The sequence below is a fragment of the Lissotriton helveticus genome, chromosome 1_2 (assembly GCF_964261635.1).
Source record: "Lissotriton helveticus chromosome 1_2, aLisHel1.1, whole genome shotgun sequence".
Taxonomy (NCBI): domain Eukaryota; kingdom Metazoa; phylum Chordata; class Amphibia; order Caudata; family Salamandridae; genus Lissotriton; species Lissotriton helveticus.
The window spans coordinates 298,982,956-298,999,656 of NC_136058.1; the positions used below are offsets into that span (position 1 = coordinate 298,982,956).

General features: G+C 46.4%; 1 protein-coding gene across 4 annotated transcripts in view; it reads left to right on the forward strand.

Moving 5' to 3' along the window:
* The window catches only part of EIF2B3 (eukaryotic translation initiation factor 2B subunit gamma), a 635,310-nt gene that overhangs the window by 347,143 nt on the left and 271,466 nt on the right, over positions 1-16,701 (forward strand). For all 4 annotated transcript variants that reach the window (XM_078671767.1, XM_078671768.1, XM_078671769.1 and 1 more), the window contains one exon: positions 16,068-16,198. In XM_078671767.1, coding sequence (XP_078527893.1) covers positions 16,068-16,198 — 131 coding nt within the window. The remainder of the gene's footprint in view (positions 1-16,067; positions 16,199-16,701) is intronic.

Consider the following 16,701-nt stretch of genomic DNA (forward strand, 5'->3'; position numbering starts at 1 on the left):
CACCTCTGGTGTTCACCAAAGGGATGGTCGCGGCTCTTCAGCGCAGATCTGGGGTGCCACTCTTCCCCCTTTCTCGACGATTGGCTGATGAAGGCGGGCTCACCCCAGGCAGTCGTCTTTTACCTTCAGACTATGGCGAACCTCCTGCATTCGCTGGGGTTCACTATGAACGTGCCAAAGTCACACCTGACTCCCTCTCAGATGCTGTTTTGCATCAGAGCTGTTCTGGACACAGTGCAGTTTCAGACCTATCCTCCCAAGCGGCGAGACCAGGATATTCAGGCTATGATACCGATGTTTCAGCCTCAATCCTGGATTTCGGTGAGAATGACTCTGAGGCTGCTGGACCTCATGGCCTCCTGCTCCCTGCTTGTGACATATGCCAGACGGCATATGTGGGACCTGAAGTTCCAGTGAGCGCAGCATCAGAGGAATCTCTCAAACATCGCCCAGATCTCTGAGGGAACTGCACAGGAGCTGCAGTGGTGGATGACCAACCACAATTGGCCCAGAGGCAGAACCCTCTTCCTTCCACAGCCAAATTTTACAGTAGTAAATTGTCACTTCTGGGATGGGGTGGCCATCTGGGAGAGGCGGAGATCAGAGGGCACTGGTCGCTGGCGGAATCGGGACTCCAAATCAACTTGCTGGAGCTCTGTGCGATTTGTTTGGCATTGAAAGCCTTTCTACCCTCCATCACGGAAAAGCTATTGCAGGTGTTTATGGACATTACCGTCATGTGGTACTGCAACAAACAGGGCAGGGTGGGGTCGTGACCCTTTGCCAAGAGGCCCTGCATCTTTGGACATGGCTAGAACAGCAGGGCATATCCCTGGTGGTTCAACACCTGGTAGGTTCTCCGAACACCAGGGCTGACAAACTCAGCATTTGATGCCTTGAGGATCAGGAATGGTGTCTTCATCCTGAGGTGTGAGGTTCCGTGAATTCTGAACTAGTGTTTTAAATGTCATGGTTCCGTTACCATTTTGGTAACAATGAACCGTAACTAATGAGTTCGGCAAGTACGAGTGTTTTCGCCATGTTACACACAAGGATTCACAGTGTATTTGAAGATTCCGTTCCGAACCATAGTTTTCATTTTGTGTAAGGCAGCCATTTTGTGGTTGCCCTCACATAGGCCGATGACTGCGGCTGAATGAGTCTTTAAGACTCGTGCCCTTTTGCTGGGGTTTGTGCTGACTTTTACATGACCCGAAGTGAACTGACCTCGTTGCCTGAGGCCGACCTTGCTGAGCCAGTACTTGCCCGCTAGCTGATCAAGACTAAGATCAGAGCGCAGGACATCGTAAAGTTTTTACTACACACAAATATGCCTTATCCTACTCTTACCTGTTTCTGTTTCTTTCTTTATGGTCTATTTATGATATGCGCCGTGGCCTTTTTATTATGGGTTCGTTCGGCCTGTCCTAAGAAGAATGTTGGGTTTGTCTGATGATCGATCATGGGCCGAACAATTGAAAAGTGGGTTTTACCGTCATGCGATACTTTTGATGTGGATACATGTGATTGGACAGTTCGTAAATGTTAGGTATTTGTCTGGAATGTGATTTTTGGCATAAAAGGAATGACTTGCTTTGTAAAATTGAGCAGTCTCCTGAGAACTCATACCGTGAGGATTTCTGTTTCTGGCTGCAGTCAATAAATTCGATCTTTGACGTCACCACGAAGAGTCCCGTGTCTCTCTATTCTAAGACAGGTGAACCCGAAGACTTTGGGCGTGCCCCTGGCGCCGCCGGGTTCTAAATAACCCGGTTCTTCAGTTGGCGCCCAACACGGGGCGACATCAAGCGGTACCGGTCCAAGCCTGAAGATCGTGAGGAGCTTCGTGAGGAAATTCTGGAAGAAGGGCCCCCACTCCATCGACCCAGGTATGGTGAACGTGGACTGAAGGTCTTTGCTGCGAGATTTCCCGCTTTCTAGATGGCTACGAAGGACCGCTGCCCTGACTGCCGCCCTGTTTTGGACCCCTTTTTGTGCAGCTTTGTAAGGCGAGACGATAGACGGGTCTTCTGGTGATGTGACTGATACCTTAGTTAAGTATACGTGGGTCGCTCCCAGTTCTTTGTTTTTTGGTTCTTTGAGTACTTAGTTTTTGGGTCTTTGATTTGGGTATTGCAATTTCCAAAGCTGAGGGACTCGTATATTTGCGAGACTATCGTTGTAGATAATCCCTTGAAGTTTGAAGCTAGATTAGTGAGCGAAGATGCCTAGTCTTAGCAAAATTAGGAGGATATTCTGTTGTGGTTGTAACAGGGATTCCCGATTGGAGGATTCATGTCCGATACCTCCAGTTGGAACACCGACTTATGAACTCTATTCTAAACACGGCGTGGGCCCCATTACGTTCAATGAAGTGTGGGTCCGCTATACCAGGAAAGATGGGGTTTTACGATGGCCCCAATATGGTAGTTTTGATACTGAGATTTTAGATAATTTAGAAACGACATTGTTTAGAAAGAAAGCCCGGCCGGCAATGTTTGACTCCTTTCGCCTTTGGCGTAAAGAAGCCAGACAACGAGAAATAAACAAGCTAAAAAAGATGAGAGAAAAGGGGTTGTCGATAATGCAAGCTGCCAAGCAGTTTAAAGAAGACGAAGAAGATAAAGAAATTGAGGTATCATGATAGGCAACATAATATGGCTATTGATAAATGTTATCCAGCATTGCCACCTATTCTTGAGAAGGCGACAAAGGACCCTGAAAAGGACCCTTTAATGTCACATCTATTGAGATTACCACCCCCTTATACACAGAACGCTACGGCACCTCCTCCACCTCCAGTTGTTCCACCTCCAGTTGTTCCACCTCCTGGTCCTGCTCAACCACCGGCTCATCTTCAGCTGGTCCTTCCTCCTATGGCCCGCCTCCTCTGGAGCCGCGAACTTGCTATCAGTTTTGCCTGGACCTTCTTTGCCTTACTCTCCTTTACCTTTGACTTCTGCTACTTTGCCTCAAAATACTTTGTCTCCTGTCCTTATGACGTCTTCTCCTTCTGCTCGACAACGGATGGCCGAAACTGTTACTGGTCTTTTGTCTCCTTTCTTTGGGTCGTCGAGTATGACCCCCTTTTCTGCGCGTAAACAACTGCGTAGTCAGTTACCTAGTCCCGAAGAGCGGGCAGTGTTGGATCTCCTGGTTCGCTGGTGGATTTCGAATGTTACGAGGTATAATTTAGAGTCAGTTATGGATGTCTTCCTGCAGTGGGAAGCACCCAAGCAAAGATATGTGTTTGATGTAATGTGTACTTTCCTCCGTGAGGAATGGGAAGATAATGATTTGGGTTCAGTCCCAGTAGAGTTGCTAAATGTCCAGTCTGAGTTTGCGAAAGGGACGATAGTGGGTCCCGGAATTGAGGAAGCATTTGCGATGGTACTTGCCTTTAGGAGCGATTTCCCTTCTCAGCGACTGTTTGAGCCTGATTCCTCAGTTAGGAGAAAGGTACGACAGTCGTTACCTGATCCCCGTAAGAATCCAGCTGGCTATTACAAAGAATTGTCCCAGACAGTTGACGCATGCATCATGAATTTAGCCGACATAGATATGCTGTTGGGTACCTCAACCTCTATGGGCAAAGATTCGTCATGAGGATCATGCGATTGAATTAGGTGACTCATGGGTCAATATTGCTGCCGCGGACGCTAGACAAGTTGGTGGTTCTAAGCCTGAGCCTCTAGTGGCAGATCTACCTGGCAGAATTATAGATCTTATGAAAACGATGATGCCAGCATTACGAGTAAATTGGGACAAGTTAGTAGCATGTAAGCAGAAGAAGGACGAAAGTGTATCTGATTTCTTCACTAGGTTTGAAGAGACATTTATAGATCATAGTGGTCAAGATATGAGTACGGAAGGTGGACAAAGATTGTTCGTAGGTAAGTTTGTCTTTAACTTACTTCCTGAACTGTGTAATAAGTTGAAAGATTCTGAGAGTTCTTGGGCTGTTTCCTCGTCGGCCCAGATATTGGCGACTGCACAGTACTACGAGAATAGGGATAAGGACGAGAAAGAAAGAGTAGAGAAAAAGACAAAAGACTTAAAGACAAAGGTTCTTTTGCAGCAGGCGTATCCGCCTCGCTCGAATCAGCAAGAGTCACAGCAACGCCCACAGTTTCAGCAACCTCCATCGTTTCAGAGACCGCAACAGAAGGCTGGGTATTTTCCTCCAAGACCACCTTTGGGCTTGAATCAGTGTGCGTATTGTAGGGAGGAAGGTCATTATAAAAATGAGTGCCCTGTTTTACGGCAGCGCACGAGTGGTATGCCGGCCCCAAGAGGTTGTGGTGGTTTCCAGCAAGTGTTTAGGGGTAGAAGACGTGGTGCGTTTCCTCAGAACGAACGTTCCTTTCCCCAACAGAATTCTATGAATTGTTTTGATCAACAGAAAATTGCGTCTGGTCAGTCGACTCAGTACTATGCTGATGACTATTATGTTGAAAGTGAGAATGCTGACTATAATGATTGTTAGGACAGCCATGGACAAAGAGAGGGAGTAGTGTCGGTTCCAGTAGATTAGAGTGGGCCTTATGTTGCAGTAGTTACATCAGGTGTGGTAGCGCCTTTTCTTTTGGATACCGGTGCAGCGAAGAGTTCTATCATGCACTCTAAACTCCCCGGCGCACCTTTGTCTGGCTTAACGAATGTTTCGGTAGGATTCTCTGGCGCCCCAGTTCGTAATCCACTTTCCAGTCCCTTGTCTCTTTCTATAGGGCCTTGTGAATTGGAAGCACCTCTCATTTTAACGACAGATTGTGGTGAGAATTTGCTAGGTTTGGATTTGTTGAAAAGGTTTAATGCGACATTGCATTGTTCTCCTTCGGGAGTACAGCTTACATTGGGTAAGAAAGTGATCTCTCTGATGTATTTGTCCAAAGATCGGCTTCCACCGGAATTGCGTTCTCTCCCTGATACTCTTTGGGCTACTGGTCCTAGTGATGTGGGTCTTTTGGAGATTCCATCTTATGTTGTAACGCTTAAAGCGAATGTTAAATTGACACGCATTCCCCAATATAGGATTTCTAGCGATGGTGAAAGAGTGCTTTTAGCAATCATTTATGATTTGATTGAGAAAGGTTTGATCGAAGAAACGACAGGTAATGTGTGTAACAGTCCCGTTTTGCCTGCATTGAAGCGCACTGACTCTTCTCAGCCACCTGTCTACAGGTTTGTGATCGACTTTCGAGAGGTTAATAAGATTGTTGTGCCACAGTTTCCTGTTGTTCCGGACATTACTGCTTTGCTGACTATGATTCCTGCTTCAGCTGCCTGGTTTTCGGTTATAGATTTGAAGAATGCTTTCTTCAGTATTCTAATTGCCGAGGAGAGTAGAGATATTTTTGGCTTCTCTTTAGGAGGCCGAAGCTTCCGGTTTAAGCGCGCTCCTCAAGGCTATTGCGAAAGTCCTTCCATTTATAGCCAGGCTTTGAAAACTCAGCTTGATACTCTTGTGCTGCCTGCTGGTACTGCTCTTATTCAGTATGTTGCACGATTTATTAGTGACTGCTGATGATGAGGAAACTTGTAAAGAAGCTACTCTTTCTCTGTTACGACATTTGTCTGATTTGCATCATAAAGTGTCACCTTCAAAGTTGCAGTATTGTCGCCAAGAGGTGACCTACTTAGGTCATCTCTTGTCGAAAGAGGGAAGAAGGTTGACCCCAGAACGAATTCAAGCGATTGCTCAAATGACTGTGCCAAGTACGCAGAGAGAGGTACGTGCTTTTCTGGGTATCACGTCGTATTGTAGACAGTGGATTCAGAACTTTTCTTTGTTGGCAAAACCTCTGTTGGCATTGACTTGTAAGGATATACCGAACCCTCTTCCTTGGTCTGACGATTTTCAGAAAAGTTTTTCTGAGTTGCGTGATGCGTTGTGTTCTGCTCCAGTGTTGGGTACTCCTGACTACAGTAATCCTTTTACACTCTACGTCCACGAGAGAGAGGGTTGTGCATTGTCAGTTTTGACTCAACAATTCGGTGATAAGCAGCGTCCATGTGCATATTTCTCGTCGACTTTAGATCCGGTAGCTAGAGCGTTGCCAAGTTGCTCAAGAGCTACAGCGGCAGCGGCTGTTTCTATCTGACAGTCTGCTGGATTGGTGATGGATAACACGTTGGTCGTGATGGTTCCACATGCAGTGGATACTTTATTAAATAGAACCAAGACTCAGCACCTTACTAGTGCGAGGTTGTCGGGCTATGAGTTGACGCTTTTGGCTAGTCACGTGCACATCAAGCAGTGTAATATATTGAGGAAACGAAGGGTAGAGTCGATTTGAAAGACACTCCTCTTTCGGATCCTGATGGTACGCTATGGGTTGATGGGTCATGCTACAAGCTTCCAAAATGGCGATACGACCGCGGCATATGCCGTGACGACATTATGTACGATTGTTGAAACTGCACGAGTGAGCTATAATTCGGCGCAAGCAGCAGAATTGATTGCCTTAACGAGAGCGTGTATTTTATCAGAGGGAAAGAGAGTGAATGTGTATACCGATAGTCAGTACGCATTTTGTGCAGCACACAATTTTGGACGCTTGTGGAAAGAAAGAGGATTTCTCACATCGCATGGGACTAAGATTCAACATGGGCAGTTGGTGAATGAGCTTCTTGAGTCACTTACTTTGCCGAAGCAAGTTGCGATTGTGAAGTGTAGTGCTCACCGGAAGGTTACGGAAGATGTCGGTCGTGGAAATGCGTTTGCGGATGAAGTTGCGAAAGAAACAGCGAGAAATGTGATGAGTCGGATGTATGTTGCAGGCCCTGCGAGATGGATTGGTGCAGCTGGAATGTGTGAAGATACGATTGAGAGTGTGAAATCAATCCAGGCTGAAGCCACTGAAAATGAAAAGAGTGTGTGGAGAGAAACTACTGGAAGATTGGATTCGACTGGTTGTTGGGTTGAGTTATCAGAACACCAAAGATGGATGTTGCTGGATGCATATGTGCTTGCGGTGGTTACGATGGCACATGGGTAGTCTCACATTAGTGCGAAAGGAATTTGTAAGTTGTTGGCTCCAGTGTGGGAGAATGGTGGGATTCCCAAATGTGCGGAGAATGTGGTCAAGAATTGTATGGTGTGTTTAATGTATAATCCAGGTAAGGGAACTCCAACTCCAGCTGGTCACTTTTCGCCTCCGACGTATCCGTTCGAGGTTCTGCAATTGGATATTATCCACATGGAAAGATGCAACAATTTGAAATACGTTCTTGTAGTTGTTTGTGCCTTTTCTAGATGGGTAGAGGCATACCCCCTAAAAGACAATACTCAGATTCATTAATCTTTATTTCGGCTAATCATAACCATAAAAGATTCATTTAAAATACAGTTTGTACAATATCAATTAATCCAATAGATCTGGTATAAGGGGAAGGGGACAATAATTGATACACAATTTTTTTATGATCGAGTGCAAATATGCCATAAACAGTCAACACCTCAAAAAAATAATAATTACAAATTAAAGGAAAAGCAATTAAAAACAAAAGTTGAGGCTCGTTACATTTTGGTATAGCGATATTGTACATCATAGAAAAGAAATAATAACTGTGCATAGTAATTACTGATTGGGGCAATACCCTTGTCCTATCGGGTCACCATATCTGAGCCAGGGAATAGGTTTTGGTGGTTATAAGTGGGGATCTGCTGGTAGCTGATCGATACAGGGCCCCTCCTGTCCACCCAGTAGTTTTCCTCTACACTCCAACTTGTGGTTGGAAAATACGCAGTTCTGGGGTAGAAGTAGCACAATTCCCGTGTTGCTATTGGCCCATCTCCTCTTTGTGGCTCCCAGCTACGGAGATATGGGACGGCCTGGTCGTCCCTAAAGTTAACAATTACCAGGTCTCCGGCTATGGTCTTGGATCGGAAACCTATCCACCCCACCCTTCTCACATTTAAAATTCTTCCGTCGATATTAAATGGTAGAGGTCTGTTCTTCGTTAACCAAAACTGTACTTTGTTTTTAAGGTCCTGTTGGCCTTCAATTTTTCCGGTAGTGAGCTTACGCACTCCCGAGAGGACACACACATAGGGTGCTGCCTCCGGTGGTAAATTTATACATCTATTGCTGGCAGCTAACCCCTCACGACCCTTTTCTACTTTGTTTGGCCCTGCTGTAAGAGCAGAGCTAGGGGCCATAGTCGATTTTTTGGGTACCTCCTTACTTTTAGAAGCTAATGGTACGGGAACTAGTAGCTGGCTCTGAGCTATGTTGCTGTTTGCATTGATATCAAGCTTATTAGAGGCAACTATGCTCTGGGGTTGGATCTTTGGGTTGGTGTTTTCATCTATTTTCGAAAGCTTTTCCCCAATTCTCTCTATCCTCTCAATGAGCGGGGATAGTAAGGACTTAACTAGTTCTTCTAAATGGGCCAGCAAAATAGAAGGTAAGAGGGATACAGGGGTTTCTGGTGTTTGTCGTACTTTGGGTGACTCGAGGATGGTGGTGTCAATAACCGGAGGGGGGCTTGAGTTTGTTTTTTGGAATTTCGCTGGTTTCCCCTTCTGGTCCATACCTTTGCGTATTCTGCTCTGGGAAGAGACCTGGGGATGTACTGTCGCCTGAATGGTAGATTTATCTATTAGTGCGACAGGAGTTTCCAGGTGACTTTTACTGGATTGATACGAATTCCTAGGCTCGGGACTTCCAAAACCTGTAGGGGATGTTGGGGAACCGGTTTGTTCAATTCCCTGCTCTATAGGTATATACCTAGTATTGCAAATTGCATTGAGCTCCCTAAATAGTAAGGAGTTGGGTGAGGCGGTAGGATTCGAAGGGGATCGTACACAGCATATGGTATCATTAAGACGGCTGTGTTCTATTGTCTCAATGGCCGATGTTACCCTTGTTATATACATGTCCAGTGTCCCCTTGAGTGTCCCTCCCTGAGAAGAAGATTGGTTGGGGGGCCCTTTAGGGGTCATTGTGCAACTAGCTTGAGACCCAAAAGCACACTCCTATGTGTGGGACCAGTGGGTATCCTGACCATCAGTGGGGATACTTAAAAAGGGCAAAGAATATCGTTTTCAGCCTATAAATAAATTGGGGGCCAGATAAGTGTACCTTAGTTCAATACGTTAGTCCCAGAAGACCAAGATGGGTGTTCCGACCCGACCTCCTCTGGCCTCTGAGCGTTCCGCGACGCGGGGGCTCTCGCTTGTACAAGAGCACCTCCGGGGGCGGGACTGGGCGTGCGCGACTTCCGCTGGCAAGGGCCGCTGGGAGATGTAGTCCCCGGTCCGCCGCGATGTTAGGTGGCAGAAACGGCAGATGACAGGCAAGCAGGAAAGCTGCGGCGCTCCTCGACGTTTCCTCGGTTCCCCTCGCAATGCCCAGGTGAGTGGCTGTGTGTCCTCCGCTCCCCCGGGGCTCTCGCTGGTACAAGAGCACCTCCGGGGGCGGGACTGGGCGTGCGCGACTTTCGCTGGCAAGGGCCGCTGGGGGATGTAGTCCCCGGTCCGCCGCGATGTTAGGCGGCAGAAACGGCAGATGACAGGCAAGCAGGAAAGCTGCGGCGCTCCTCGACGTTTCCTCCGTCCCCCTCGCAATGCCCAGGTGAGTGGCTGTGTGTCCCCCGCTCCCCCGGGGCTCTCGCTGATACAAGAGCACCTCCGGGGGCGGGACTGGGCGTGCGCGACTTCCACTGGCAAGGGCCGCTGGGGGATGTAGTCCCCGGTCCGCCGCGATGTTAGGCGGTAGAAACGGCAGATGACAGGCGAGCAGGAAAGCTGCGGCGCTCCTCAACGTTTCCTCGGTCCCCCTCGCAATGCCCAGGTGAGTGGCTGTGTGTCAATACTGCCTCATCCACAGCTAAAGGTTTGCTCAAAGAATATTTCCCTAGGTTTGGGTTGCCAAGGATGGTGTGGAGTGATAACGGAAGTGAGTTCGTGGGGAAGATAATGAAGAGAGTGTGTGAGGGTTTGGGCATAAAACAGAAATTCCATGCTGCGAATCACCCCCAATCAGCTGGATTAGTGGAATGTTACAATGACACTCTGAAGCTGAAGTTAGCCAAAATTCAGGCGAGTTCTGGTCTCCAATGGCCCGATGCTTTGCCGTTGGCACTTTTGTCAACTAGAACTACAGTGCATTCCCGAATCGGACTTAGTCTGTATGAAATTGTTTTTGGTCGACCGGCAAATGTGTGGGGAGTGCCGAGACCAACAAAATTTAGTGATATTGACTATCCTGTGTTGGTGGACTATTTGTATGACCTGGCGGCTAAATTGCTTGTCTTGCATCAACAGGTTCACGATAACCTGCCGCCAGCCTCCGTGGACCCAGGTCACACCATCAATCCTGGTGACTGGGTCCTCGTGAAAAATTTCCAATGGACCAAGAACGACCAGCCCCGTTGGACGGGCCCTCATCAGGTGTTGCTGTCTACAAGAACATCTGTAAAAGTCTTTGGGAAGAAAAATTGGATCCACGGCGTACACTGTTAGAGGGTACCTTTACCTCTGCCGTACGACCAGTGGATCCTCGAAGGTATTGCAGACACCGAGACTGAAAGGTTGCCGAAGTTCACACCGTTCAGCGACGCCGAGTTGGTATGGAGAGGGACTGGGAAAGAAGACGATGATGTCTTGCAAGCAGCTGTGCCTTCATCTTTGAGATTGGACACCACCGAGCCTGAACTGTTATTTCAAAACCAGACAGAGCTCGGTAAAAACCGTTATAATTTACGACCTAGAAATAATGGACTAATAAAGAACCAATAATTCCTTTTTGGTTTTTAAAACTGCACTCTCTCAGCCAAGAAACTGTTTTGATTTTTTTTTTCTCCTTTTCCAACCGCCATCCGGGTTCAGCTGTAGGGTCGCGGTGTAAAGACTTGGGATTGCAGCCGTGTAGACACAAGGTCGACGGTTCTGGTTGGTCTTAGGGCGTTCCCTGGACTGACAGACGCACTCCCTAGCAGAAGAAAACCAACCGCCGCGAACAGCCCAGTTAGAGGATGGAGTTTTTTGAGATCGAGAGAGCTGCTGAGAAAATGAACTTTAAGCTGAAACTATGTAGAATAATTCATAGCAAATATTTTCTGATTACCTGTATTCTGATGTTTTTTAGCATGACGTTAACTTTGGTGGGTTGGATTGTTTTTTCTACTCAATTGACTTCTACACCCATTTCCCAACCTACGACCTTTCCTACTACTACTTCTTTGCATTCTTTCTATATCTTACCCGAACACGAGCAGATTAGGTCAGAATTTGTACATAATACATTCGTACAGCTACTGCACCAACATCAGTTGGTAGTGAACATTACTAATTGTTGGGTGTGTGGTCTTATGCCACATACTACAGATAGGGTTGTCCCCTATCTGGTCCTACCGTTTAGTCAGAATGGGTCGCTATGGGCTTTTCAGACGATATTCATTTATGCCCTGGAAGTCTACCCCTGCATTCCACGAGAGATAACTTGAGTAATCAAGCCTTGGTGAAGGGAGTTATGAATATGAGCAGAGATATCAATACGTACAGGACTATTCCCAAGGAAGAGTTATCGGCTTATGTTGGATGGAACACGACAGGATACAGTGTTAGTCTGAGTGAAAGGCAGAAACGAAAGAGGTCACCTCCGATTTGGATCGTACCCCACCGAGGTCATTTTTGTCTGCAAGGTAATGGCAAAAATCTGAAAGCTCAGCTGGGGAAGAGTGTTTGTACTCAGACGTACGTTTTTACGTCTCAATCTTCCCCGCCGTTTTTGGCAGCTAAGGGCACGTATTTTGTTTGTTACAACAGAGCATATACATGGTTGCCCCCTGATTTTTCAGGAACATGTTATGGTGGATACTTGTTGTCTCCTACGTATACTGCTGCTGCAGATTACCACAAGACAAGAGTTGTTAGAGGTGTCTTCAATCGGGAAGATACCGCTGGACAGGAAGTGGGAGACTTCTTTAAGGGTTGCTTACCGTTTTGGGGACCTATGGCTAACAGTAGGGGCTTACGGCAATTGAGGAGGGTGGTTGAATCCAGCATAAACGAAACTGCCGGTACCCTTAGTAATCTGACAGCTGAGCTTCAAGTGGATCGCCTTATGGCGTTACAGAATCATATAGTTTTAGACGTCATACTCGCGGATCGAGGTGGAGTATGTAAAGTGATCCAATCGAGTTGCTGCGTTTTCATCCCAGATAATGCTCCGACGGTATACGAGGCCATTTCCAGGTTACATAAGATCTCAGAGTCTTTACATGTGGACGAAGGAGATTGGTCGTTAACTGGATGGTTTTGCGGACTGTTATCCGTTTGGGGGGGATGGAAGATTCTGATGATCATTGGTGTGGCTCTAGCGGTTCTTTTCTCATGTTGTCTTTGTGTACAGTGCGGTCCTGCCATATGTGGCCTTTGTGCTACTACGTGTGTCAGGAGACCGCCTGTCTCGAGAGATGCACAGAGAAACAAGATAATGCTTCAACAGCACCTTGGTGATCTGATGAAAATTGACATTGACTCAGATATAGACTGAGTAATTGCCTATCTAAGGGCAAAAGGAGGGTCTGAGGTTCCGTGAATTCTGAACCCGTGTTTTAAATGTCATGGTTCCGTTACGATTTTGGTAACAATGAACCGTAACTAATGAGTTCGGCAAGTACGAGTGTTTTCGCCATGTTACACACAAGGATTCACAGTGTATTTGAAGATTCCGTTCCGAACCATAGTTTTCATTTTGTGCAAGGCAGCCATTTTGTGGTTGCCCTCACATAGGCCGATGACTGCGGCTGAATGAGTCTTTAAGACTCGTGCCCTTTTGCTGGGGTTTGTGCTGACTTTTACATAACCCGAAGTGAACTGACCTTGTTGCCTGAAGCCGACCTTGCTGAGCCAGTTCTTGCCCGCTAGCTGATCAAGACTAAGATCAGAGCGCAGGACATCGTAAAGTTTTTACTACACACAAATATGCCTTATCCTACTCTTAACTGTTTCTGTTTCTTTCTTTATGGTCTATTTATGATATGGGTCGTGGCCTTTTTATTATGGGTTCGTTCGGCCTGTCTAAAGAAGAATGTTGGGTTTGTCCGATGATCGATCATGGGCCGAACAATTGAAAAGTGGGTTTTACCGTCATGTGATACTTTTGGTGTGGATACATGTGATTGGACAGTTCGTAAATGTTAGGTATTTGTCTGGATTGTGATTTTTGGCATAAAAGGAATGACTTGCTTTGTAAAATTGAGCAGTCTCCTGAGAACTCATACCGTGATGATTTCTAGGATTTCTGTTACTGGCTGCAGTCAATAAACCTGAAGACTTTGGGCGTGCCCCTGGCACGGCCGGGTTCTAAATAACCCGGTTCTTCAGGTGGCGCAAGGTATATTCAGCAATTTGGAGAGCCTTAGATAGAATGCAGAGAACCTGCAGTGTCCGCAGTTCTGCATGCTGGAGTTTTCAAGGCGGCTCTTGCTCAGAGATGCTTTTCATCTTGAGTGGCACTCTGGCCTCCTGTACACCTTTCCTTCATACCACTCCTGCCCAGAGTTATCAAGAAGTTAATGAATGATCCGGCCAAGTCATCCTTGTGGCTCCAGATTGGGCAACGAGTGTCAGGTATCCCCAGCTTCTGTATATGAGCATCGAACCTCTGATCAGGCTGCCCCTTCGGGAGGATCTTCCGTTGCAGCTGCAGGAGAGGGTCCTCCACCAGAACCTGTCAACACGACGCCTTCTTCGGTGGAAGTTGAGTGAAGGCAGTTGATGGCTTTCGACCTTCCTCTCGAAGTCTGTAATGTTATCCTGCAGCCAGGCATCCCTCCACCAAAACAGTATATGCATGCCGATGGAAGAAATGTGTAATATATTGTGCAAAAAAAGTCTATTGACCCTTTTTTTGCTTCCCTTTCTGATGTTTTGCTTTTTATTTCGACCCTTGCCAAGCAGGGTTCTGGGTACACTAAGGGAGTATTTTTTGCCTTTGTTTGCCTTCCCGAGGCTGCCAGACCAACCCTCCTTATTGAAATCACCCATTGTAAATAGATTCCTGAAAGACCTTGTACAGATGTTCCTTTCTGCCCCTTCATTATGCCTCAGTGGGACCTTAATTTGGTTCTCACTTTCCTAATATGTGCTCCTTTTGAGCACCTGCACAATTGTTCCCTCCGGCTGCTCCCTATAACAAGCATTGGCATATCCAATAGGTCTCGCCTTTGGGACCTTATAAGTGTTTAGCCATGCAACAGTTGATGTTGTTGCCCCACGGATATTGTGCTGCATAACTAAATACTTATAAGGTCCCAAAAGCGAGGCCTATTCAATATGCCAATGCTTGTTTTTATTAGGGTCCCCCTGTTTCTTTAAAGAGAAAGGTAGGCCCAGAAAACTAGTTTGCTACTGAAGTTTCTAAAAGCTGCATAAAAAGCAAGCAAGTAAGTAAAACATTAGTTCTTAAATATAATGCATGAAAAAGCCTTAACTTAGAACCGGTAATTAAATGTAAGTCACCCCTCCTCCCAAATTCTTGTACCATTGCAGCAATAAATCATGCTGTACGGATAGTTAAGGAATTATGTGTCCTCCTAAGGCAAAACAACGGGCCGTTTGAACTGGCAAATTTAAAAGAATTTTTTTTTTTTCGGCATTTGAGGAAAAAATTGTCCCTCAACCTCCATGTTTTACAATAGAAGAAAAAAAATGTGAGACTGTCTCACTTAAAGAAAAATGTTAATGAAGAAAAAGGAGTGCTGGTAACAATTATACTCTAGTGTTAAAATAAAATTCAACCCAGTAGGTTTTAAGAGTTGGGCATTGGTAGATAAGGTGTGCTAGATCCCCTTTTTCCTTGCTGCAGTTCCAGCATTGCTCATTGTCCCGGAGACCTAGCGAGAATAAGCGTGCCGGGTTCTAAAAGGGCTTGTGGAGTAGCCAGAATTTTGTCTGTGAGAGCACCAGTGATATTTTATTGCTTGAGGCAGAAGTCCTTAGTGTTGCCAACTCTTGTTCGTCCAGTGTTTGTTTAGTTTGTTTTTCCCAGTAGTTAATTGTCTTACTGGGAGAAAATCTTTGGGTTTATAAACAGGGTACTGGGCTTTACACTAACAACTGAATTCTCCTCCTTCGCCACCGCATTTATGACCACAGAACTAAGATCTGAGCACGAGAAGGACCTACTTGACCTGCTGCTGACCGCAGCGGTGAAAATGGTCCTAGCCAATTGGAAGGACACAAGTAAGACCTCATACAGGGGCTGGTTCAACTGGATTATGCACCTCAGAGGTGCGGACAATATTGCACTACAGAACTCACCCTGGAAACCAGCAACCAGAGAGATGTGGAACTCACTCGACACATACCTAGACTTTTACGAACCCCCCATGAACCCAATCTGCCCCGGCAACACACCCCACCTACCCCCGTTAAGTGCGGTAAAAATAATGTAAATGTGCGCAATCACTATGGCCCTACGGAGCGGTTGGACAGACGTGTCTCCCTATCTCGCCATAAGCAAGCCAGTGATGTGGGGCGACTGGTCACGCGTTTATAAGCCTCACAATTACAGAACCTTTCTTGTGCCCTTCTTTCCCTTCTTTTTCTCCTGCTTTTTTCTTTCATCTTTTTTCTTGCTCTCACTAAACCTTGTCAGGTGGGGTTAGCTAAGCATATGTTTCGAAATGACTGCTAACACTGTTGTACAAACTACGATTGGCAAACGTTGGAACAGAAATGCTAATGTCTTGTCTATAAAAATCAATAAAATACTTTGAAATCTGAAATAAAAGTCAACATTTATAGTTCAATTTTTTCATAGGCATAAATTTAAACTGCTTACATCTGTAATTTGTTTCCACTTTTCGCGTTTGGGCCCAAGATTATAAAACATTTTCTCAAACGGGATTCTGTCCCATGTGGCAAAATATAATTTTTACTGGGGCTCCATAAATCCTTGTCCTGGAACTGAAGAGGTTTGCTGTACACACTTGGTAAGTGGAGGTCCTTGTAGATGGGGCCTCCTGCAGGGCACAACACTACACTTCACACATCGTCATGGCACAATGTTGAGTGAAAATGATTACCAATCATACCACTCCTCTGTCCTTAGGTCCTTCTCATCCATCCGCAGAGAGCTGGTTCCATATCTTGTTCGGAAGCAGTTCTCCTCGGCTGCTTCATCACGAGCTAACCAAGAGAACAAGGAGCAGGAGGCCAAGAAGAAGGAGCAGAAACCTCTGGGTGAGTGCACGTCTCTTAGCTCCTCCTCCGTGTCTGTGTGAGGTGTAATGTGTGGAGACAGCCCTGTGTGAGGTGCCTTGTACAAACAGCCCTGTGTGAGGTGCTTAGTGCGGAGACAGCCCATGGGAAGGTGCCTTGTGCAGAGCCCCCTCTTTGGGAGGTACCTAGTGCGGCAACACCCCTGGGTGAGGTGCCTTGTGCAGAGACAATCCTGGGTGTGAAGTCCATTGGGCAGAGACAGCCCTGTTTGAGTTACCCTGTGCAGAGACAGCTCTTTGGGAGGTACCTAGTGCGGTGACAGCCCTAGGTAAGATATATTGTACAGAGCCAGCCCTGTGTGAGGTATGTAGCGTGACAGTCTTGGATAAGTATCGTCCACTGGGATATTTGATGGGGACAGTTGTGACTGGGGTATACCTTTTACAATGATAGCCTTCTGTGAGTATGTTCTACAGGGACAGCCCTCTGTGAGGTGTCTTGTGCAGACACCGCTCTGTGTGAGG